This window comes from Gymnodraco acuticeps, unplaced genomic scaffold, assembly GCF_902827175.1.
Source record: "Gymnodraco acuticeps unplaced genomic scaffold, fGymAcu1.1, whole genome shotgun sequence".
NCBI classification, from domain to species: Eukaryota; Metazoa; Chordata; class Actinopteri; order Perciformes; family Bathydraconidae; genus Gymnodraco; species Gymnodraco acuticeps.
The window spans coordinates 154209-179379 of NW_022992095.1; the positions used below are offsets into that span (position 1 = coordinate 154209).

At 40.1% G+C, this 25171-nt stretch overlaps 1 protein-coding gene across 1 annotated transcript in view; it reads right to left on the bottom strand.

Annotated features, from left to right (window-relative positions):
* The window catches only part of usta (uronyl 2-sulfotransferase a), a 56268-nt gene that overhangs the window by 25172 nt on the left and 5925 nt on the right, over positions 1-25171 (bottom strand). The window contains exon 2 of the mRNA XM_034202788.1: positions 3107-3150. Coding sequence (XP_034058679.1) covers positions 3107-3150 — 44 coding nt within the window. The remainder of the gene's footprint in view (positions 1-3106; positions 3151-25171) is intronic.

Below are 25171 nucleotides of genomic sequence, written 5' to 3' on the forward strand. Positions count from 1 at the left end.
CATAAACTATAGTCTCTGTCTCATGGCTTGACCACCCAAAGAATTCTGCCAAATAAATAATATAACAGCCAGTTTGAGAAAATTGTCCTGGTTCACCACCACCGCACATACACAACCATCTTCCTGCTGCAGTTACTGGAAACCCACGGCAGTACGTCACCGGCACCGCTAACCTGCACCCTGCCGCTTTTGGTTAGCCTTGCTCCCAGTTCATTGCTCTCTACTGTCAACTGCTCAACCCACGCGAAGAGGAGAGCAGCATGTTAAGGTTTCATTCAGGGTACAGTAGAGAATCTCAGCACTTCCTGTTATTAATGATCTATCCATTCATCTCCACTCCCATTCGGAAAAGGAGCGAGGGAGTCTCACTGCTCTAAGTAGCTGTGACAGCAGAGTTTCCATTCACAATGTTCATGTGAATGAAGATAAATTGATTTCCAATGGCTGGGAGGAAATGGGAAACTCTGACTACATTTCCTCACGCTCCTTTACACTTGAATACAGACACTTAATATGTGTGACAAATGAAGATCGAAATTCTTTTGTTGGATAAGCAATAATTTACCAAGCTTGCATGGACATTGGATTATACATTAGGACATTCCTGAATGCAAAGGTCTTGTCTTCTGGTTTCATTATTTATGGAAAATATGTGCTCACAACATCACCAAGACTCTTCAAAGTGCATTACTGTTGTTTTTTTGCTGTTTTTTAAGATTGAAATGTATCTGATTGGTTCTGTTTATTGTACTGGATAGCTATAATTTGTTCTGTTTAAGATTGCATTAAAGTAATTAAGAAAATGAAAGGAAATGTGCTCCATAAAGTGATAATTAGAATCACATTTTAAACACATGTAGAAATGTTGAGGGGACATTCTTGTCATGCTGCCATACACATACAGATGTGTAACTCTATTCTAAGCGCTGCGTGGTTTTTCCAAACACTCTCATTTTACGTTGAGCTTTTTACCCAATTTCTAATCTTTCCCTACATTTGCCAGAGCCTCAGCCGACCGACCTCTGCTGAAATAGAAGATCAATCTCAGCTGCAGCAGTTTGTAGACATAATGAGAGATGTGGTTGATGTAGCTCTTGCCACTGAAATGGCATTAGCATGTCTGGAAGATGAGATGACGACAGATATGGAATCAATCAAAGTTAGCAGCTAATGTATAATTACAGCGGGCCCTGTCTTTGGAGGCTGCATGTACTTAACAAAGCCTTTAAAGCTACTAAATGTCAAATCACACAGGCAGAGTGAAAAGAAAGAGAGAAAGAATAGTTTATTGATTTTAAACAGGGGCGGACTGGCCATTGGGAATACCGGGAGTTTTTTTCCCGGTGGGCCGGTCGGACAATTCACTAGCACCCACCGGCCCAACTCGGTACCGCTAGTCAATTGTCAACGGGGGTCGTTGACAATTGACTAGCGGTACCGAGTTGGGCCGGTCGGCCGGTCGAGTTTCCCGGGATGATTTTTAGTCCCAGACCGCCATCAGAAACATTCACAATAATAGGAGCCCATTACTATTTTTGGATTGAAAGTTAATTGTTTTATAATTTATTCACTTTCCTTGTTGGATTTGCAACATTACCAAACCTCTTTTATTGCCATTTCTATGACTGATGATCAATTCAAGGCTCTTTTAGGAGAATAATCACTGTAATAAAAATCAAATAGTTATAGTTAATTATACAGCAGATGGCAAGTGTTTTCAGCCCTGATTCGTGACTGCAGCTCCTCAGGCCGTGAAAAGCCCCGACAAGCGTCATCAGTCTAAGCATAGGGCGGCCAGGTTCTAGCCTAATAGGCAACACCTGGGGCAAAAAACCCATCAAAAAGAAAGTTGCTATATGTAAACTACTTTTTGTGAGCAGTCAGTAATAACCAAAGGTGACCCAGATGGGTATGTCAACATTTATCAGTCAATGTCTGAACATGTTTTATTCAAAAACGACAGACATACTTTATAAAGTAAGTTCATCTTTATTAGCCCCCTCCGCTTCTCTGAGACTTTCCCTTCCATTACAAATCACACTTTTATTTGTCAAAACGAATCCCAGGGCTTCTGTGTTTGTATAAGAGAGTTAATACTCAGAATCGTTCAGAATTGCCTCAGGACACAGTCAAGCTGTTGCACTCTCAGTTCTGCCTTCAATGGAAAAATTATGGAAACTATTTTTGATTTATTAAACTTAATTTAAATTAAACTTATACAAGCCCATAAAATATTGAGAGCTTGGCGTCCGTCAACAGTTTGCATAAAGTGAACTGGCACTCTCAGCTTGTTGCAAGTGAAGCATAATAAGTTTGTTCAAATGAAAAATAAACTGGTATAGGGAAAATTCAAAAAATTCAAACAACAGTGTCAACCACAGTTTGTTGCACATAAATAACACTTCTGTTATATCTATGAAACAAGCATTGTGGTGGCATGGTTTTGTAAAGTGGCCAGAACAAGCTTTTCAAAGTAAACATAACTCACAAACAAAGCCCAGATGTGACTTTACCGAACAGCCGCTCACAAACAAACCAGAGATCAAAGTTGATGTCACAAGTGTAAGGTGAGCCAAGTGCTAAATGCTATGCCCAGACCTGGAAAATCACCAGCGTCTCTTCAATCAGAACTGGGTAAAAAAAATAATGATGAAGAAGGGGATCAAATAGGCGAGGAATGAGGTGAAAATGAGGTGGTGATTGATTAGAAGAGGAGAAAATGAACAAGGGGCAGACAGGGGAAGAAAGAAGCTGGCAGGGAGAGAAAGAGAGAGTTTAGAGAAGAGATGGTCATGCAGACGTGCAGCTGGAGGAATACAAGGCTTCTGTGTCAGCGCTGAGTGTGTGTGTGAGAGAGAGTGTGTTCAGAGCATTACTGTAGCATTGAAGCCAGGTCTAGTTGGTATTTAGAGAGAGTTTGCACGCAGATCTTTCACACAGACCTAACCCTTATCCTGACTGGACTGGACTGGCTTGGAAACGCAGGGCAGCACATCAGAGACAGAGAGGGGAGGGGGGGGAAAATCAAAGGTAAAAAAAGCAGAAATTGAGATAAAAGAGAAGGCGCAAAATGGGAAACAACAAAAGGCCAGAGATGAAGACTTACATTTGGAGCAGGAGGGCCGTGGTCTTCCAGAAATGTGGATTCACCTGCAAAGACAAGAAGGGATACATGTTAGGATTCTGACATGCCAGTACAACCAGCAGGAATGTTCCCTTTGTCTTGCCAGTTTGATAAACCAAAAGATGTTGAGAATGTTGTCGAGAAATGTTGTGTTTAACAAAGCACCTATGTAAGACATAAATGCATGGCAAATAACCAAAGAATATGTATGAAACAAAGTCATCTCTTTGCTCTTCTCAGTTAAACAATTTCCGCATTTCAATAAGCCGTGGATATCCAAATGAGGTGGACATCCACAGCCTTTTTTACAGGCTGAGAAAACATTGCTTTTGTGGCGACATTAATTTAGATTCATCCAGCTTTAGATCCACTTAACATGTTTCCCCTATCCACACCCAGGAGTAGTACAAGCTGCACTAAACAACAGGTGGCACTTCACTCCAATACCCACAACACAACACAACACAACAACAACAACAACAACAACAACAACTCTGTCATCTACTGCCAATTATACCAACAAAAACAGAGAAGATTTCCTACATTAAGACTGAGGATGTCATGAAAACAAACTCTTTATACAGTATACAGTGAACACTGTGAAGCTGTTTTATGAGGGAACAATAGCGCTCACTAAAAGCTGCCCCACACTTTTAGGTTCCAGCTTTTCTGCTCATTTTCAAAATCCAGGCTCTGGCTTCAAACTGCGGCCTTTTCCTTGGTTCATCCACAGGCATCACTTTGCATCACATTTACAACATTCAGGGGGCTCACTCAAGACAAGCATGACAGAAAAATTGGGGAGCATGGGGGGAGAAAGCTAGGGAGAGTAGAAATCAAACAAAGGAAAACAATCTCTCCTTTTGTCTCTGAAATGCTATTTAACATACAGATGTAAATAGGAAGACATAATGCATGTATAAACACATTCATTCATACCCAGCAAGCGTTTCCCACTTGGCATACACTGAAAGATGCTAGTGTAGCCTTGACTGGAAGTGTATTGTATCACTTTATAAGTAGTGTGTATACATAAAATAGTGGTGTGTAAGCTTTGAGTAATTTGCCTAGATCCAATCTGCCTTAGTTTGGCTCTTTTAACGTCCAACACAAACATAGAACCTGCTTGACTTTCTATGTGTGTTGTGCATCGTTAATTCAAGGAGCTGAATGTAAAATAAAAACTGACACAGCTGCACCCTCAGGTGTTTTTTGAGACTCTCTGGCTTTGTTTCTCTTTAAAGACTTGCTCCTGAGGAATGCAAATGGAAGTTTTGAAGCTCTTCTTAGAAGCATTTGAGGTCATGGCTAGGGGATGATTAAGAAAGGCAGACATCTCTGTTTCTTCATCTGTCATCCATCACGGAAAGCCAACCCCCACAACCTCCAACTCGTCCCCACCTCTCGTGTGTGCTTCTCATTAGCATTTCAGATAAGGGATTGGAACTAATTTTTTCCAGGGAACAAGGCTCGTAAAAGCTGACAGCTGCCCTCCGCTCCCCACAACCCAAAGAGAGAGGGAAATGAACTTAAAGAGCCACTGTACAGTGCACTGACCCCACTGTTAGCACGAAGGACGATGACACATCCATGGGACTCTTTAATTGAGAAATATTAAACAGCTCGCAAAAAATGAACATTGCAATTTGTGGCAGCTGCATGTTTAGTTTTCCAAATGTTTACCAGGTTTATTATCAATCTATGGTTTGATAACTATGACTCTGGTGCTTGGACTGCTCCTCTGTCCATACAGATACACAGAATGGACCTTTTAAATTAACCAGGACAACATTGACACACAACAACCAACACACGCTCAAAGCCATGTCTAAAATAAATGTTCTTTATAATCATTTAATCTCTTACATAATTGTGAAAAAAAATCACTTAGCAACTCCAACTAAATCACAAATGATGTTGGATGGATATTTTTTTACATCCATATCACATTTTATTGAAAGGTTAAAAAAATGTAAACCAAAAAGTCCCGTAATGCTCAACACTATTGCTTTTTAAACAAATAAAAGTCTGACTTTCTTTTTAAAAACATGTTTTTTTTTTACTTTTTAGTACAAAATAAAAAATGTAATTAATACAATGCCATCATTGTTCTCTATGTAAGTATACATGGCAACATAAACTATCCTTAGGTGACTAACAGATAACTTATTTATTTATGATGAAAGTTAATTATAAAGAATAAAGTGTATGAATCACTGAACTGGTCCGAACATGAAAAAGTACGTAAATGGTTGAGAGGGGTGGATCTGAAAGAAAAGGATTACTGTAAGCTTCTATCCATCCCAAGCATGAACAAATTGTTTTATCCTGCGAAACAACTGTGGGCGGAGGCTTTTACATGTCTGTGCCCAGGGGCAAATGTCTCCTAATCCATCCATATACCTATGTGACATTTTTTGATCAACATGTCAGATAGAAGTATGCTGTCTCCACCTTCATTAAAACACCAAAGGAGGGAAAACAATGTTTTGGAGGCCTGGGGTTTATTCCAAGTGAAGTTCTTGTAAAAGAAAAATATCTAGAAAGAGCACTTAAACGGTTCTGTCAGCTTGTGATGGCCCACCATGTTACTCAACACTAAATGTTGTTGTTTTTTGTCACCTGTCTGTATGTACTTAAGAAGAAAACACGGGTCATGAATGGTCAAGTGGAGAAATCGCTAAATTGGAGAGGGCAAAGGGCTCACTTGAGAAGGGAAGGAAGAATTCACAGATTAAACAAAGGTCAATGTCACCTTTGAACATCCTCATGGTTGTCGTGTGTGTGTGTGTGTGTGTGTGTGTGTGTGTGTGTGTGTGTGTGTGTGTGTGTGTGAGTGTGAGTGTGAGTGTGAGTGTGAGTGTGAGTGTGAGTGTGAGTGTGAGTGTGAGTGTGAGTGTGAGTGTGAGTGTGAGTGTGAGTGTGAGTGTGAGTGATTGAAAGAGAAACAGAGAGTGGGTATGCATGGGCCTGTAGCTAAATGGTTAATTGGATTACTGTGTCACAAGATCCATGGACTGGCCTCTGGCTAAGAGTAGATGCACAACCATTCCTTAGTACAATTATCTAATCAATACTGCATGATGAACACAATTAATCAGCTATGCTTTAAGTTTTAATCAGCTATTCTAAAGCAGTCGTACCAAGAAAAGTCACAAAAACAAACAAACCGAAATACACCCAGAACTATAAAAGCAGAGTATATGAAGCAGACTGTGGTATATGTACAATGCGTGCTATTTAAGGATGACTACATCAACTCTTATACGTCCACTCCCACGATAGATTTTCAAAGTGTTTAGTTTTCAGTAAATACAAAAAAACTGTGTAGCAAATGAAAGCCTGTGCTTTTACGATCCATGATCGATCTCACATGCAAGTAATACAAGTTAAAAGCTAATATTGTAGAGAAAAAATATTAAGCAATGTCATTTATATGGCAGTACTAAATGTGAAACTTTGATTATTGCCATGAATGTCATTTCTGCATAAATCAAAAATCCAACTGGATCTAATTATTGTGAATCTGATGAGGGAACTCACTGCTTGATTACATTTTATTCCCATTTATTTTAATCCAAACAAATGTACACTACAGCAAACCACAACCACACATCTACTGTATATCCTTAATATGTGTTCACTAAGTATGAACTGTGTCTTTACAAAAGTGGAAACATCCAATCAAACATATAAAACAAGGCCAGCCTCTGCTCCTGCCCAATAATTTGTTAAAGCAAATGACCATCTACATCAATTTGTCACCTCATTAGTTGAGTTGTTTTTTTACCGCAGTGAAAAAATGAGTCATGTGTTTTGTTGCTAATTCGATGGGTCAATTTACGATGACCTGAGTTAGTCTCACCCACGCTTGTAGCCAATTTTATGACACATTTTCTACCACTATATTTCTGGCTCTGGAACAGAAAGATAACATTGTTAATCCCATCTAAAAAACTCAGATTAGCTTGGTTGTATGAATTACTGAGCAAATAAATGAGATATGAAAAACAGAGGTCTGGAACCAGGCAGGGAAACAGTTAATTCATGACATATATTCTTTAGTAGAGAGAAAACATAGTGTGGGTCTGCAGCACAATTATTTTAGTATCATTTTTATGAAACGTCAAATCAAACCAACTGTAAAGATCTCTACATTTATACGGAAATAACCCGTCAGGCTTTGACTGGATAATCCCAGAACAATTCCTTCAGGCTCTGGAATTTTCTCTTTGGTGTTGGCTTGCTTCAGGAATGCTACAGTAAGTTTTCAAATTTCATAAACATGTATTTAGAGCATAAAACATTTAATTTGCTTCGTGAAATTGGGGGCCTAGCTAAGTAGCGCTTAGGAAAGAACACATCTCAGAATAGGACGAGGTGGGAGGGGAAAAACCACACAGAAACTGCTGTGGAGAATAGGGCTAAAAGGATAGGCACAGTGTTGAAGTTAAGGGGTCTTTGCTATGCTGTTGGACACGACTCAAAGCAATGATAGAAGGTTACAAAGCTGAAGCTCTGGAATGTTCGGCGAGTATGTGAAAGCAGATTACAGGTTCCACAGACTGTGAAGACTAAACTCTCTCATCCTTAACCACATCCTGCTGTAGTTTCTGTATCGACCGCAGACGAAAAGGAGATAATAAAAGGTGTGTTTGCTTGACTACCCATTCTGACCAAGGAATATAAAGCCTAGTTTTAAAATTAAACACAAGCTGAGCCAAGAGACAAATAGATATTTTACGACAGTCTGCTCTGCAGTTCAAAATTCCATAACTTCTTCCTGGTCCAGCTGTTTGAAACACACCCAGTTAACTAAAAGATGTCTAAGGTTACAGTCCTAACTAAACATGTGTGCCATGACAGAGAGCATCTGCAAACAAAGTCAGTGGACGGGTTAAATACAAGCGTTTCTGCTAAATATGTTTGTGTGGTCACCCAACCCTTTGATTTTGAGTGAGGGAGCGGCCCTCCTTTAAGACTTGTAGCAGGACCCATCTACCTAATTACAGAAGAGAGTTAAGCTGAGGGTCAGGGTCGCCTCCCACTACGCCCTCATCCACATCACCTCTCAGTCACCCGAGAATCAACAATGGTCAGAGCTTTGTGAATATAAATAGAAAAGCTTTGCCGTTGACATGTTATTGCAGGTGCTCAAAAAACCCAAAGCTGGTAAGGAAGTTAATTTGTGGACTCTTCTCCCCTAAAAGATTGGTTACTCGAATGGAGTAGGAGGAGACAAATGCATCTACAGGGGTTGGCCCACTTCAGGATGACTGTCAGCATGTCATTTGTGGACACTAGTGTTTGCCACGGGGTATACTGTATGAAAGGGACGTACCACTGATCTGATGACCCAGCAAAGCCCTGTGGACTGTGGCTGTGCAGCCCAGAATCCAAAAATAAGATGCATACTTTCAGGAACAGGAACAGAGAACAAATTGTATTATTAGTGCAAAGAAAAGAGGAAACAAAAAGAGTATCTTGTATATAATTACACAAGATAACCATCGATGTGAATACCTGTATTTTTATGTTTTAAAACAGTTACCAGGTAAATTAATGTTTGCGCTTAACAAGACAAACACGCCTTATGACAAGCTATAGCTTTCATAACAGACACACAATAATTAAGATCATTTATTCAAATCTTGCATGTTTTTTTGTGTTAACAGTTGATCAGGTTCTGTATTTGGTCACCAGCATTTCAAACTTTACATCAAGGATAGCGCACTCTAACTGTCCCTCTCAAACTTCCATCAGTAGATTTCACACTTGACAAAGACCCCAGCTGAGTCATTTGATGTTTCAAAATTTGAAGAGGCACTCGATGAGACTGAATGAAGCCAAGCAAAGTGAATAAAATCAAGAGGAGCATCACTCAAAGGCAGTGGCGAACCGTCAGGGCCTTCAAGGTATTCAGAGAATACCCTGGAACACTCAGATAAAACAAACAAAAAATCGATTTAATTATATAAATAAAATGTATATAAAATGAATAAATGAGAATCGTATCTGTGTTGTTGATCTGTAATATTACAGTGTTACGTTGATTTGTTTGTCCTTCTCGGACCATGCACTACGCATTTCAGTGGTTTTGTGTTAGAAAAGAAAGCAACCAATCAGATCTTGTTCTGGGTCTCTGGGTAGAATGTCCTTCAACCAAGGTATTCTACATCCTTGATAGAATGCCCTGGCCGTTGCACTGAATGAGAGCGTTTGGACTGACAGTTTGATCAGCCAATCATATATTGATTTGTAGCCAATGGGCGTATTCTTTCAGAGTTCCCCTCGGTTCCAGGGTATTCTAGAAGGCCCGCTAGTTAACTGGCTCGAGACAGAGGATCTAGATGAATGCGACGAAGCAATTCATGCCGTTTTATTGTTTTTAACGTTGAAATGACAAGTGCAACAGGTGCAGATGAAGTTGTTGCGGAATTGTTGTGAGTACCCTTTTCAAGACGACAATTCAGTGAAAAGACGGACATTATAATGCCGCGGAAGGGGGGGCGGCGGCGGTGGGGTGTGTGTGTGTCTACAGAAGGTCCAGTTGTGATAGACACGGTTCGCCACTGCTCAAAGGCCATGTTGCTGTAGGATTCCTGCATTTGAAGTTTGAGGGGAAAAGAGGATTTCCATCACTTTCATAATAAAATGTTACAGCACAGAGCTGGCTTTCCGGGTGCGTTTTCCGGGGTGTTTTTGCAATATAATCAATTTAATGTGGGGGAGTAAAGTGCACTGAGTATTGCTCTTATGGCCACTAAGCCATTACATTTTTCTCTGCATTAGAAAAAACACGTATAATTCTTGACCATGTGAGACCCCACTCAATCGGACAGACTGTCACATGTCTACTGACTTCCTCTGAAACCAAAGCTTTGAAATGAAGAAATTAGCGATGAAGTAGAACATTGGGTAAACAGTTGAAACCCTAATAGATGTCTGACGCCACACAGCCAAAGAAGAAGTAATCACTCATCAACTAGTCGGGCAGTAATGTGGATGCTTTTTTTCTATGTCTATATTGCAATAATTGGAAAAAAAGATATGTAAGAATCTGAAATGACTGTTAATCACAGGATGTGATGCTGTCAGGGATGTCTGATAAACGACATGCTCTGTCAGCTAATTCACTTCCTCTTCAGAGAGCACCAGAGTGCTTAGCGGTTTGTACCTCGTCTCTGCTTGTGGGCATTTGGGCCCGACACCAGCTGTCTTACCAGCCTTTCCTTATGGATAAAGAGCCTGCCGGCAGCCATTTTGCCTGACCAGTGCTTTCCCCCACATACCCCTACAAAAGAAGTCAAATAGAGGCGACCTTTAAAGTTTTACTTTTAGATTGATGAATAATAATAAACAACATTATCCATTGAGTTGGGGAGGGGAGATTTAAACACAAAAATACGAGTTGTTTTAAAATGTTGCTAAAGATGTGAAGGGAAGCTACAGGTGTATTTTGGTGTATGTATATGATGTATTTGGCATATAAGTGTGTTAAGCATATGGTATGTTTTGGGGTAAAAGCACATTAAATGTACATGTGATTTAAGTCTTAACAAATCTATGTCATTTCTGAATATTATAATATAAGATAAATAAATAGTGATAGACCTTCCTAAAACAACCACAGCAGCAGTTACCCTTCAACAGCCAACCCATTAAACAGACCACAACTGGGCAACTACTTGGCCTCTGTTGCTTTGCACCAACAAGTTGCTCTCTCTCTCTATAAATCCACACTATTTTCCTTTTTATGAATCAAAACAGCTGTCCTAATTGATTTTGTCTGAGAATGACCAAAACAACTCCAACTCAAAAGTATAACTGTGAATCTGCAGTTTTACTTGCATTTGTATGGAGTATACATTTTTGAAATTGTTATAGATTTTTGTTTTTATTTCACCATATCTTATTTGTTAGTTTACTGTAATAGTCTTTCAATGTATCAGCAGTCTGGCTCGGCTGGGGTCGGAACGGAAGGTTCTGCCTGAGTGAAAGAAGCCAGAAAAACACCCTGCTTTAATTGTTTGTTTACGATACAGCTCCCTTGGCCCTGAGCCTCAACCAAGCCAAATCCGTTTTTTGAAAGAATCTATCTTCTTTCTTTTTTTTGGCATCACAAGCTTGTTTATCCCTTTATCCCTGTTCTTCATCGTCTACACGGAACATAGTGCTGCTGACCAACAAAATAACATTCCTTTGGAAATGCCACAAAGCTCAATATATGCAATTCCCTTTCTATCACTAGTACCGAATATTTCCCCCAAATAGATACAACTGGAAGCAATTAGCAAGAACAGGGATAAAGGAATTGGAGAGACAAAAAGGGATTACAATATGCTATTAAAATTGCTTTCATCATGACAATGTCGACTGAAAACATCAGCCAGTTTTGGGAACTGCAAATTATCTACACCCTGGTTTTAGGGTTCGGTGGTGATGCTGCTGACTCACTTATGAGGCATCTTACAGATAAATATAGGAAAACACAAAAAGATGGGTGCGCACTCATCACCACTAGCTGCACAATGACATCCAAACCAGACATTTCAGAGTCTTGGTGAACCAAATCTTAACATGTATTTTGTATTTTTGCTGGCCTGTCATGTTGTGAGCCATCAAGGGTTCTTTTTCTGCCTCCACTGTGAAAAACTAAAAGGCAGCCATTATGAAAACTAAGAGTGAGCAACTTCTGCTGTTACATGCCAAGAATCATTGCTTTATATGTTTAAATGTTCCACACGGCTTCTAAAAAAGATGGCGGCTTTCACCCACTGTGTGTGATTTCACACTGAGCGACAGCTGTCTGCTTGCTTAAGGTTTCATGCTTGGATGTGCATGTAGCCACTGAGAGAGCCTGGAATATGAAAGTCCTGCATTCTGCTCTATCACAGTTTCACAGAGCAGTATGCTTTAAATACACAGCCAAGTCCATTTAAACACAAGTCTTAAAGACAGCCACATACTTACTGTATGTTAGGAGAGTGGGTAGGCTACACAATTTGGAATCAGAACTCAAAGGGCACTCTCTTTGAGAGTAACATGAGTTAACATTGATAACATTCTCATATCAGTATGATAAATACTAAGTTGTAGCCAGGAGGCAGTTAGCTAAGCTCATTATACAGACTAACAAAGGCAAATGGCTGTGTCCAAAGGTAAAACAAATCAGCAAACAGCACCTCTTAGGATAACTTATTAGATTTACTGGTACACATAGCAGGAAACTTTAGCAGTTCCCCCTTGTATCCTGTCTTTATGCTAAGCTAAGCTAAATTGCTGCTGGCTGTAGGTTCTTATTTAGCATAAAAACAACAAACTCTTGGTAACAAAGGGAATGCCCCAAACTATTCCTTTAATAAGTTATTTCCTCTGTCTTCTTGTGGCATAAATGGACACATGGAGAAGGATTGTGGTTTGCAATGTAAATCACCTGCTCTCCTGCCCCCTGTGGGACCCTCTGTGGGGAAGTGCACAAAGTTCTGTACGTAAAAGAGAAAAGAGGCAGATTGGGGCAATGGAGGGAAGAGGGAAGACAAAAGTACCATATGAAGGGGGGATCTGAAAGAGCTGGTGAATTACTACACACTACCAGAATTCCTCTGGGTTGGTCATGTGACAGAATATTCAGGAAAAGCAGCTGCTACGGCGAGGAAATGAAAATAAATGAAAAGAAAGAAAGTCAGGGCGGAGGGTCAGAGGGGAAGACTGAGAGACAGCGAGAGGGAAACAGGAACAAATTGTTATCCAATCAGTTTGTGAGCTCTCTGCAGAGGTAAGCAGGAGAAGATGAATTGCTTGCTGCCAGAGCTCACTCCATGGCCTGAAATGCCTTCAACAGAGAAAACATAATGATTCCACCAGACACAAACAGATGTAGATACAGTGCCGTAAATACACTACACGCACTGGCACACATAAAAGCACTCAAATAAATAGAGTATGTTTTCCAGTTCAGCCTTAACCTCTGTCTAATGATATCTAATGGGATTATTTGTGAAAGGTAATGCAAATTAGGAGCTCACACAAAACACAAATTGATTACTGAGCAGTATACTGCCTATGGAGTGTGATGGGATTGTATTGCTTCCTGACAGGAAGTGCTGGCCCAGGGGCTGAACCAGCTGTGAGAAAGACCCTTGCATTATGGACGTTGACAGGAGATGCATGCATTCCTCTGTATATTGTTTGACAGAACTTGAATAACAACAATGTGAGTGTCCATGTGCGTACGTGTCAACCATGTGTGAGTGAAACATCCACAAACAGAGGAGATATTTATTCTGATGCCTTACGTCGCAAATCTAAGATCAGCAGTAGTGGTTATCTTCTTCTGCTCAGTACGGCAGAGCCGCACGGTGCCCTGCAGAACAAACACACTGCATAAAGAGAGCCTGTGTGCTGCTACGTCTCACACTGGAGTGAGGGACAGAATGGAGGTGAAGAGAGGCACCTCAAGAGCAAAAATGAAGATTTGTGAGAGATAAAGAGCTGCATGACTGCATATGTATATAATAATGTATATATTATAGATAACCCCCCTCTCTCCACCTGCAGCTGGACAGACAGCGGAGCTCCTTCTCCAACAGACTGCTGCAGCTCCGCTGTCACAAGGACAGATACAGGAAACCACTCCTGCCCTGTGCAATAACTCTCTAAAACAAATCCCCTCTGGCTGGCAGTGAACTCTCTGCTCCACAGCTTCTCTTAATAATAAATGACTTAAACTCCCACTGTACATTTTACATTCATATTCTATTTAATATTGAATAATCCATTCTTGCACTATAATATCCTGCATTATATTTCTTACTGGAAATTTGTATTTCTTTAACTTTTACAATTTTTAATGCTATTTTATTTTTATTTCTGAAATATTTTGGACTGTTTATTTCTTGTGTCTTAATTTCTCCTATGTACATTGCCTTGTGTTTTTTATGCTGCTGCAACGCAAACATTTCCCAAATTGGGATCAATAAAGTATCTATCTATCTATCTATCTATCTATCTATGCTGCTGCAACGCAAACATTTCCCAAATTGGGATCAATAAAGTATCTATCTATCTAATAATCTATCTATCTATCTATCTATCTATCTATCTAATCTATCTAACCAGCAAACTATAACTAGCTTTCATTCATAAACACCGTCTGACCGTCATTGTCATTTAAGGGTGGGGATGATATTAACTCTCAATGCGTTTTGACAGTCTACCTTTCAATGGTGAGCATTCATTCATGGGCCGAGACTACCTACTACTTTTCACACCTTTTTATGAAAAGAACATGTGAAAAACGAACATCGTGCTGAATATTGAGATGGCATGGGATCAGAACACACACAAACAAATTCGTAACAAAACGATACTGCACTCACACCTAATTGTTACTGTATTGGTTTAGCAAGAGCATTCATTTCAAAAAGATTTCAAAAACGATGTATTTTTTTATCAAGAAAAGCAATGCTGCAATATGTTATTATGCAAAAGTAAACATTTGTATCTGAGTGTGCAATGTTTTGAGCTCTCAGGGCCATCGTACAATCAAAAATGTTTCTTCTCACTTCTGATAGGAAATCAGAACACTAGCTTCATCTTGCCAGCATGCCAGGAAGTTTTCCACACATGTTCAATAGCTGATTTATTTAAATGAGAAAAATGCTTTACTTCAATCCCCCTAAAAAATCATCATTATAATAATAGTTGGGAAATAGTTATTATTTGGTAAGTACCACAAAAAACACATCCAAGCCATTACTCTTTCTCTCCACCTGTTTTCAACTATTTTCCATAAACAGCAGTGTTGTGCAAATGCAGTGTAGTTGCTAAGACTTTGTTTGTGTGTTTCAATCATTTATACTCAGAAAAGCATTTTAAATATATGTACGCACATGCACACTCGGTACTTTGCATTTGTACAATGTATAACAAGAGTGTGCGAAACCCCAAACCTGGTCTAATTACACAGCGGATGGTGGCAGAGGCTCTGTGCCTCCATCATCTGTTACATAAATACTCATTTGACCCAAACTGCTGTCAGGCATCTTGGTCTGCAGGGCTGGTCAGTGCTGGGTTCAACCGCTGCCGGACCGGGACGCTGCCCCTCCCTTGTTTTGTGCTCAGTGTTTTATCAATATGTGAGTGATTGAATGTAGGAGTAAATTATATGTGTAGTTTTAACATTTGTCTGCATCTACATTGTCTGGGAAAAAACTGAGAAGTGTGTGTTTATGTGTGTGTGTGTGTTACAGTGTGGACATTTTACAGTGCCGTTACCAGAAGCCACAGGATGTGTGTCTGCAGCAGACCACCTTGTACCCCATGACATCACCGCACTGCTTCCTGAAACGTTCTAACACGTAATCTTTTCCCTACCATCATCAGGTGCCAAATAAAGTGCATTTGCCATGTGTTGAGCACATGTTCGTGACGTTGCACTTCCCCAGTGAAGAAGGAGACTTCACTTCAACAGTTGAGGCACAATGTAACATGCTGCATAATGAAAAACACATTTCTTATCTTTACTACAAACTATCCTGACAGAACAGATTTTTTAATATTGAAATAAAATGTTTTATTCTACAGAAGCGAAGAAGAACAGTTTGGTGCTAATGCAGTGAGAGCGGTTTGGCACTTCACAGAACCACAGTGGCCAAAAAGAGAGCAAAAGACAACAACGGAGCAATAAACAACAGATGTTAGCTCTCACTTCCAAGAACAACAAAGTATTTATAGATAAAGCCTTTGAAACAGGCTGAATACTGCACTAACAATCAGGGCATTTTTAAATCCATCCAACATCATCATGAATCACATTCTACAGCTCAATCTGAAGTCAGCTGGAGTGACCACTGCAACAAAAATAATCACATCCAAATACCTACAAGAATAACCTCAAGAGGAAATGGATTTGCTTTTAGACCATATGAAATGTAAAGTTTGAAGTGAATGATTTAAAAAGTATTGTTAGAATTAAATAAGAACTTATAGGTGAATGCCCAGTGTGCATAAGAGACATCTGTGAAAACCTCAAAAAGCAGCACGTTAAGTAGGTGTTTCACAACACGATATATGATATAATAAGGCAACACACATGCACCTCACATTAGTCTTCTTCAGAAACAAAAACAAAAGTTAGGTCAGCTGATTCATATTGACTGTGGGATGTAACAGTGTAGAGAAGCATGAACTATGATCCCTCTGGAGAAACAGCGGAAGTTGTGTGCTTACTATTTTTATCACCATAGTATTTCTTTGTGAAAAACAAGTCAATGTTTGTGGGAGTCATTGGCAAAGGCCAGGACATTCAGATTTAGAGTATTTTAAGACTCTTCCATAAGAGGAGGCTTGATCTAGTGGGATTGTACACATGATGAAGATGAAAGTCATCTTCACAGACATTGTGTCTCTGTGAAATGTGGCTCTATTCCTGTTTTACCCAGGGTTAAGGATCGGGAGCAAACAAGGAGGCCAATGGTTGTGTATAGTTCATAACAATGATATGATATGTCAATTCATTTAGCTAGTTAAATTACCTCTGTGCTTCTAATGGCTTAATTTCCCATCATCTATAACAGCATCTCCGCACAGATGCCGCTGCCACTACCAGCTGCCAGGAGAGAGCTAGTTGGACCCTGTTGCCTCTTCAAATAGCCCCTCTATAATTGGTGTAGCAAGACAAATATGATAACCGATTGAAACAGTTGACTATTAAGCCTTCATGTATTACAACTACCTGGTAATGATAAAGAGACTGGTCAATAACGTTACTAATGAGAACATTGTTCTCTTCTGATGAGTTTGTTTCTAATAACAAACGCACAATGAGTTTATAAGTATGACTACATTTATTTTTGCCCTCTCATCCTCTGGCACTGCAACCCAAACCATCATTTCTAAAGGAGAAGCAATGAATAAATATACACCTATAATGGGTCATTAGGAACTTAACTTTCTTTATACGTAAAGAGGGTTTCCGATAGTACCAACTGAGGGTCGCTTTATTTCTTCTCTCCTTCTGTTGTTAGGGCGGGTTGAAGGTGCTAAATCTCCCTCCGCCGTGATACGTTACAGTATATCACATCTTGGCTAGGGGCAGCACACTGAAACCCTGTACTGTACTCCCCAGCAGGCACCCTGCTGAGCCACACACTCCCTCACACACACATATAGCTACTGTACACATGCAACGCAAGGCAGAGGCAAACAAACACAGCATCTGCACGCCAACACTGTTGATTCATGCTAATACTGGGCTGGTAGAGCTCTGCAGTGTTAAGGTGAGGGAAACTCTCTCACCCTTGACTGGCCTCTTGGAAACATGGGCACCGCTTCAAAATCAGACCAAAGACTAGCTCACAGAGAGAGCTGCGGCAAACTATAACTAGCTTTCATTCATAAACACCATCTGACGGTCAGATCATTGTCATTTGAGGGTGGGGATGATATTAACTCTCAATCGGATTTTGGCAGTCTGCCTTTCAATGGTGAGCATTAATTCATGGTCCTTGGCTGGTATTGGTCTACTTTTCACACCTTTTTATGAAAAGAAGGTGTGAAAAATGAACATCGTGCTGAATATTGAGATGGCATGGGATCAGAAAACTAAAAAAACATTTCAGAAGAAAACGGTTCGGCACTCACACCTAATTTTTACTGTATTGGTTTAGCAAGAGCTGGATCCAAGTTACATTTGAAATCTCAATATGTGAGTCACTATAATTCATGAGACACAAGAACAAAACCACAGAAAAGCACTTCTCATGTATTCGTCTGACTGTATTTCATAATTTTGGCCCATATGCTCCTGGTCACGTTACAAACGTAGACAGTCTGCACAGGCCTGTAATCAATGTGTCATGTTGCTTTTAGCTCGGCCTATAAATATACAAGGAGGAATCTGTCCCACTCGGTAAGACTATGGTCCGGGAGATGACATTGTAAAAGTGATTAAGGAAAAGGAAGGGATAAGGACAACAAGGGAGAGAAGAGATAAAGGGAGCCAAAAAGTATTAATCAGGTTAATGAGGAAACATTGCGGAGGAGGACGGTCTGCTCTCCCACCTGTTTCCCTAAAAATAATTTCAAGGCACAGACGTCAACCAGAACACATAAACTCCTGGAAAGCTTGGTTTGAGCGATGTGGCTTTGCATCTCAGTGGAGCGACGCAGCATTTTGTGGGGAGGATAACCCACATGGGCCGAGTTTCTGCTGGTCCTTCAACCCCTTTATTTGGACCACTGGGATCCTTTACTCTTATAAATAGACAGGCTGCAACTTGTACGCTAAAGTCTATATTAACATATGTTAGTGAGCAATGTGTGCCTCAGCATTAATGAATAAGGGTATTGATGCACATGTTTACTAATACAGTAATGTACTATGAGAACATCTCCTTATTTAACTTGAAGGCTCAGTTGGTAACTTTTATAAAAATAACTTATAACTTAATATTTGCTTAAACTGTCACTATAGTATATACTGACAAAAGTTCATGAGACAGGAAAAAACATGCTTGATGCTAACCCGGAAACATTGAAATACTATTTGGATCTGAATACTATAATATGTCACCATTGGGTATCTATATGTGATCTTTAGTTTTGTTTTGTGGAGCAAACAACAAATTCACAATAGCCTCATCCCAATACCCCTCCTCGACTCCTCTCTTCCCCTCCTCCGGGACTTGACCCGGAAATCGATCAAGACACGCCATTTTGAAGGACGTCCCAATAGCTGAAATGCACACGGAGGAGTCGAGGAGGGGTGAGGGAGGAGGGGTGCGGGAGGAGACTGTCACTACCCGATCCGTCCCCCTGCCCGATCGGTACTGCGCATGTGCGAGATGGTCCGCCATATTGGAATAGTCCGAACGGCAACCCAAGATGGACACTTGACACAGTGGCTTTTAGCAAAGCTCAAAAAGAAAACTCGAGAGAGATGAGTTATTTTTATTACAACGTGACTTCACTATTATTTAACAACTCTTTTTATTGGGTTCTTTTATTTGGGGTTAAGTACATTGTCAGAATAAGTGTGGAATGAATTTAACGTCGGTTAGACAGACATCATACTGAATAAATATTTACTGTGAATGTGTGCAAAAATGTATGGCATATGGCTGTCTAACAGAAGTTAAATTCATACACGCGAGCAGACTACGCGGAAGTGTTTTCACCACTCGCGTATAAAAGCGGAAACCCGACAACTGGAAGATGAGTGGAAAAGCGTCACATAAATGTATAAGTGCTCACAGCTCCGTGGGAATTATTATGTGCAATTCATTTCTAAAAGGCTTTCACATTACTATAATTATCTTTTTATTTAAATGTAGGCTACATTTTACACCAAAACGGAACACAAAAGCAGGACCAACCATCATACATTGAATTCCTTGACTAACAAGAGAAAGATTCATTCAATTAAATAAATATTTAACCAGAAATGGGCCGGTTCTAAGTTATTCAGTTAAGCCCGATGAGAGGGGATACAGCTGTGCACATGTCATCATTAACAGACGTCGTTTAAGAGTGACGTTTGAGTGAACGAGGACATCCCAATTAATATGAGGACTCCTCTGTCCTCGCATCGCATACAGGAAACACACTTGCACATGAAAGATATATAGGCCCTATGGTAAGCTGCGCTAGAGAGACCTAGATTTAGTTTTTGGAGAGACTGTGGAAAAGCTATATTTACAAACAGACATACACAAAAGTGCTATTTTCCCCTCAGACAGCAACATTTTCCAGGGAACATTATATAAATCTGTCAAGTACTTATATGGCATCATCATATTTATGTCTTAATGGACTGAAATCAGCAAACTTAATTTTTTCCCGAAAAGCAGTTGTACATTCATAAACAAATATAAGATTGTGCACACTTGGCATCACTGACAAGGGGATGCTTGTTTACACACCAGCAAACTCTCTCTCACAGATAAAAGATGTGTAAACTATTTACACATGGACATGAATGGTCACGCTAATGGTTGGAGGAAGATACAGGGGAGCTCTGAGAGACAGTGGTTTTGAAATCTAGGGGTTTAGGATTTAATGCAACTGCATGTAGTGATTAGAGACACAAACGCTCCAGCTGGCAATACCACACAGCCAATGATCTCAGTGGTGTGTGTGTGTGTGTGTGTGTGTGTGTGTGTGTGTGTGTGTGTGTGTGTGTGTGTGTGTGTGTATGTGTGTGTAGGGCAAAGAAGAGGCTGCATTTGCTCTCCAGGAAATAATTCTCCTTCCAAGTTTTTTTGCAGTCTTCCAGAAGGGTAGAATAGAGAAAGCCAGGGTGAAAGTGGAAAAAGAGAATATAGGAATTAAAAAAAGGAAGAAAAGGTAGGCTGGGTAAACTGTGGAAGAGAGCGTGTCAAATGAGAATTTTTGTGGTAAAGAATTAGAACAGCTTTGGGCCAGAATACTGATGGATTTACAGAACAGGAAGGTCCAACTGGCACAATGTCAGCCCAGTCCAAGCCAGACTGGTGCCGCAGGAAAGGGACGGGATGGGGGGCCAAGAAGCAGGCAAGTTTCTCCGGGCCAGGCCAGTGGAAACACTACACAACCAGGATCTGGGCCAGTGAACCAGGCCAGACAACTGATGGCTTTTCAAGGGGCGTAACGACACTGTGGTTTTAAGAATCAGACCTGAACTACAGAGTTTCCCATTTAACCTCAAGTTGGGTTGATCTCAGGTCCTAACATGACCTTTGAACTCTTGTTAAAGGAGAAACTAGCTTTACTGTGGAGGCTTACATTCCTGAACCTCTGTGCTTGGTCACAAAGTAACTAAGGGGAAAACACTTCCATTTCAGTCTGTCACTCTCTCTTCCAAACACACTAGTCAAATGCAACCTATCATTCTCCAACCATGTAATTACGACCAATCACCACGCCCGCTGACTCTTGTGCTTAACCAATGCCCTGCCGAGAATAAAGGAGTCAAACTCAGTTTAACCGGATGGGAAAAATAAAAACTTCTTGGAAGCTGAGTGTTTGTGTGTCTAAGGACTTTGTTAACTTTGGATGGTGTTGCTTTCACTGAAGATTTCCATTCTAAACATCTGGAAAATGCGGCTACTCCAACAGACCAGAACATTTGTACATGGTTACAGCTTAGACCTGCAGCGCTACACTATGTCTCAGTTGCGGCTTTAACAGACGAGGGATCTAATGTTTGGAGGGTAAACACAAAGAAAAAAAGATCTGGATATTGAAGATCATAGGTGTGACAGTTGAAGTCAAGATGTGGATTTTAGCACCAACCCTCCGTTTTATGGGGCGGTATGATTTGCTGTCAGCTGCATTTTGCACTTCTGTCTATATATGATAGACAGTTGATGAAAGAAAAGTGTGTAAGAAAAAAATAAAGAGGGATGAGAGAACTAGGGAGACAAAGATGGGTTTCAGAGGAGGAGAGCACATTTTGAGACATAAGTGTGACATTTGGCTCAAGTGAGGTTTGCTTTCCACGGGGGACGACCACATTCCATCTGAACATTCCAAATATGCTTTTCAGGCCGTTCTCAGAGCGTCCACCTCTTCATTTTGCCATCAGTACATTAATCTGTCCAAGCCTAGACAAGCAGCTCTACAGCAATAAAATATCCATATTCTCTAAGGACAGTTACTGTAGAACTCCTCTGGTTGTTCACAAGGAGTCATGACTGAAAAAGTATTCAAATGTTTTTTGTGTCGAGTGCAGCGCAAAACCCCAAAGAACAAGAATTGCCTCAGTTTAAAGTTGGTAAATGAGAAGAAAAAGTAAGAAAACTGACATTTATCTACATTTAATTTGACTATAAATGTACAGAGTCACATACAAAGCCTGTCAGTGTGAACATATTACCTTAAGGGATCATTTTAAGTGACCTTAAAGCCGACACAACAGACTGACGTACAGTTATACTGCAGGCTGACTTTCTGAATGACCAGCAGAGCTAAAGACCTGCTGCATACAGCTTTGTTTGTAAGAGTGGGTGGGAGTGGTCAGAAGACATTTTTGCAGCTTTACTCTTTATTTATTTTGGCTTTAAGATATGTGGAGTGGCTCTGTAAAAACTATCTTTCTCTGAAGAAAAATAAATGCATTCTTTGTGGTTTGTGTAAAGAGAGTGTTGCCTGTAAAATCACTAAAGATGGAGTGTAAAACATAGACCAGCTTTTAGACTAAACAAAGAAAAAGTTACGTTACAATAAAATAACTTTATAGTAATTTATTGCGACAAAAGCAAATTAGAAATGAAAGAATGGACTATTTAAAGCAGCTGAAAGAGTCTTTGAGTATCTTGGTCTTCCCTTCATCTGAGTAATGTTGTGTTTTAAAGGCATCTAAATATGTATACATGAATGTGCTCTCACACAAATAAGCAAAATCACATATACTTTCATTGTCTTGCAGAATTTATGTCCAACATTTTTGGAGCGAACAGGCAATTGCAGAGCAGATGAAAGACCCCCATAATCAAAAAGTTTAAGGCTGTAAAAAATGATAATCTGTAATTATGTGTAGTCCCACACAAAGGTTACTTCTGATGTCTTTGAAAAACCCCACACCTGACTTTGCCCTGAGGCCTCAGTCCTGGTGTCGGGCAAAATAACGTTCAGTAAGTGTGCGAGCTGTTTACTTACAGAAGGGAAAGCAACGGCAGAGCTATTTAATTACATTAATAAAGACAGAAGAATCAATGGTTTACTTGCACAGTCAGCCTAATACTGTTTGGGTTCATACAAGTAACCCTTATCACATAAACATAGCCATGGGACATATTGTAGTTGCTTTACCAAGTTGTCATTTTGCATATATATTGAATTTCTAGCAGGCAGCAAAAAATCTGTCTTTCTCAATCTATTCAAATGAAGCCAAAACAGGAAATGGGCTATATAAAACTTTGAAGTGCAGGGCAACACAATTCCCCAAACCAGCACACAGTGGTTTTAACAACCTGGGTTGGGCATTACCGCTCTATCTGCCCGCTATATATTTAAAGCTGCTATTTTAAACCCCTGTATACTTTTTTCATTGCTATGAAATGAGGCTAGCAGACAGAGCTGTGGTAAACTCACTCAGAACAAAAATAGGCAGAGTTCCTTGAACAAGGTGCCGCTAGCCACCGGGCACTGCAGCATGTTTCTCCTTAACAAGTCCCATAACAACCAATTACTTGGCTTCAGGCGTCTGTTTGCCACCATGGCCTGAAAAAGTCAGACTCCAGTTGTGTGATCAAAATGTAAAATAATTGCTTGACTTCAGTGACCACACAGACCTGCTGTGTGGTGACAAGTGTATATGCGGGCAGTGTAACGGAAACAAGAGCTCAACATGTGGGGTGTTCAGTGGCAATAAACAGAGGAATGTGAAGAGCTTCAAACACTCGCCAGAGTAAACAAAGAAACTTCCCAAATAGGCTAACAACACCAGGGCACACAGATATGAGAAAGGGCAAAGCTTTTACGAAAACCAAAATTGCTCACAAAGCAATTATTCTGCTTCTAATTCTCACATAAAAGGACCTCCATTCAGATTAGAGGTCTCCTTACTTCTGGACGAACGGGGCGGTGCTGATTAGAGCAGGCCATTCAGTTTACATGTTGTAAGCTGACACCTCATTTCTCACAGGACCTCTATTTATCCTGGCACTGATCTTTTAAATTATGGGATATATGAAGACGCCCTCTTACAAGCATCAGCCAGAGTACCACCCAGTGGCTGTGGGCCCCGAGCGTCCCACCCGCTCACGTACCACCACAGGACACAACATAAAAGTCACCACAACCAGTCATCATCAGTGTCTTGGCAACCCCTAAAAACAGCACAAAGTTCCTAAAAACAACCCCCTTCTGAGCCGATTTATAACTTGGCTATAAAGAGTACGAAAGGCTGAAATGAATAGACTCACGCTTTAAGCTGCGTGGAACATCATACCTCACTTTTACATTAGGTCGGGATATAAAACCTTTACAAGGAATAGTTCATCATTTTGGGACCTCACTTACTCATTTTCTTGGCAAAAGTTGAGAATATTCCTTAATATTCCTCCTCAGACCATTAAAGGCATAGTACAATATTTTGGTAAAGGCACTTATTTTCAGAGTTAGATTAGATGGCCAATACCACTTCCAAATCTCTCAGTTAAATATAAGACTGGATACTGGGGGGAAAAGTGAGCTTGGCTTTATGAACACTATCAATGTTTTTAATTAAATTGTTTCTTCAATGTCCTTGGTGGTATTCATGCAATGGTACAGCACACAAGTGTAATCAAAAACCACAAATGTATCTGAGATTCCTCCTGGGTTATAACATTCATTGCTCAGCAAGCCTTGAAGAGCAGTTGCAGTTGAACAGCGTTGGTACATTGGCCATTTTTTCCCCCATCTGCTCTCATTTCGTGTGGTGAAAACAAATGCACTAATGGAGGATAATTACCCTGTGTTGTTTTAGCATTTGCCCGTCTCAATGGAGAGAGTAATAGCAGCCTCTCAGGCATGGAGATGGTAATTGGTAATGCTAATTGCTTCTATTATGTAATAACGTGGTGAACATGAAGCGCTTTTTCCAAAATGAGTTCATATCATTTTCATAACGGAGAAAAATAAGGAAAGCAACAGATCATCAATTTTTTTAACTAATGCAAAATGACATAAGCTAATCTGTTCACAGAAAGCAGAACCAAGTGCTTAGAACAATAATAAAATATTCATTTAATTATTATTTTTTTTTTTTTTTTAAATCCTAGAATTAATGTCTGTGTTTCTTTGGTTTCTTTATTGACCTCTAAACCCAATTAACAAGCTGGCATTAGAAAGCAGGTAAATAAACAGAGCAGCTAGCCTCTGCTCACAGGGGGGCTGCTTGTATTACGAGCCCTCTGATTGTTTTGGCATTTAGGCTGGATGTGACGTCAGTTAGGAGTTGTTTTGTTTCGTCGGAGGCAATGCTTAGTTTTGCTCGACACTTCCATGAGGACTAACAAACCGTAGGAGGAGGGAGGATGTTGTACTGCCTTCAACTCCTAATGAGCCTCTTCAGATGGA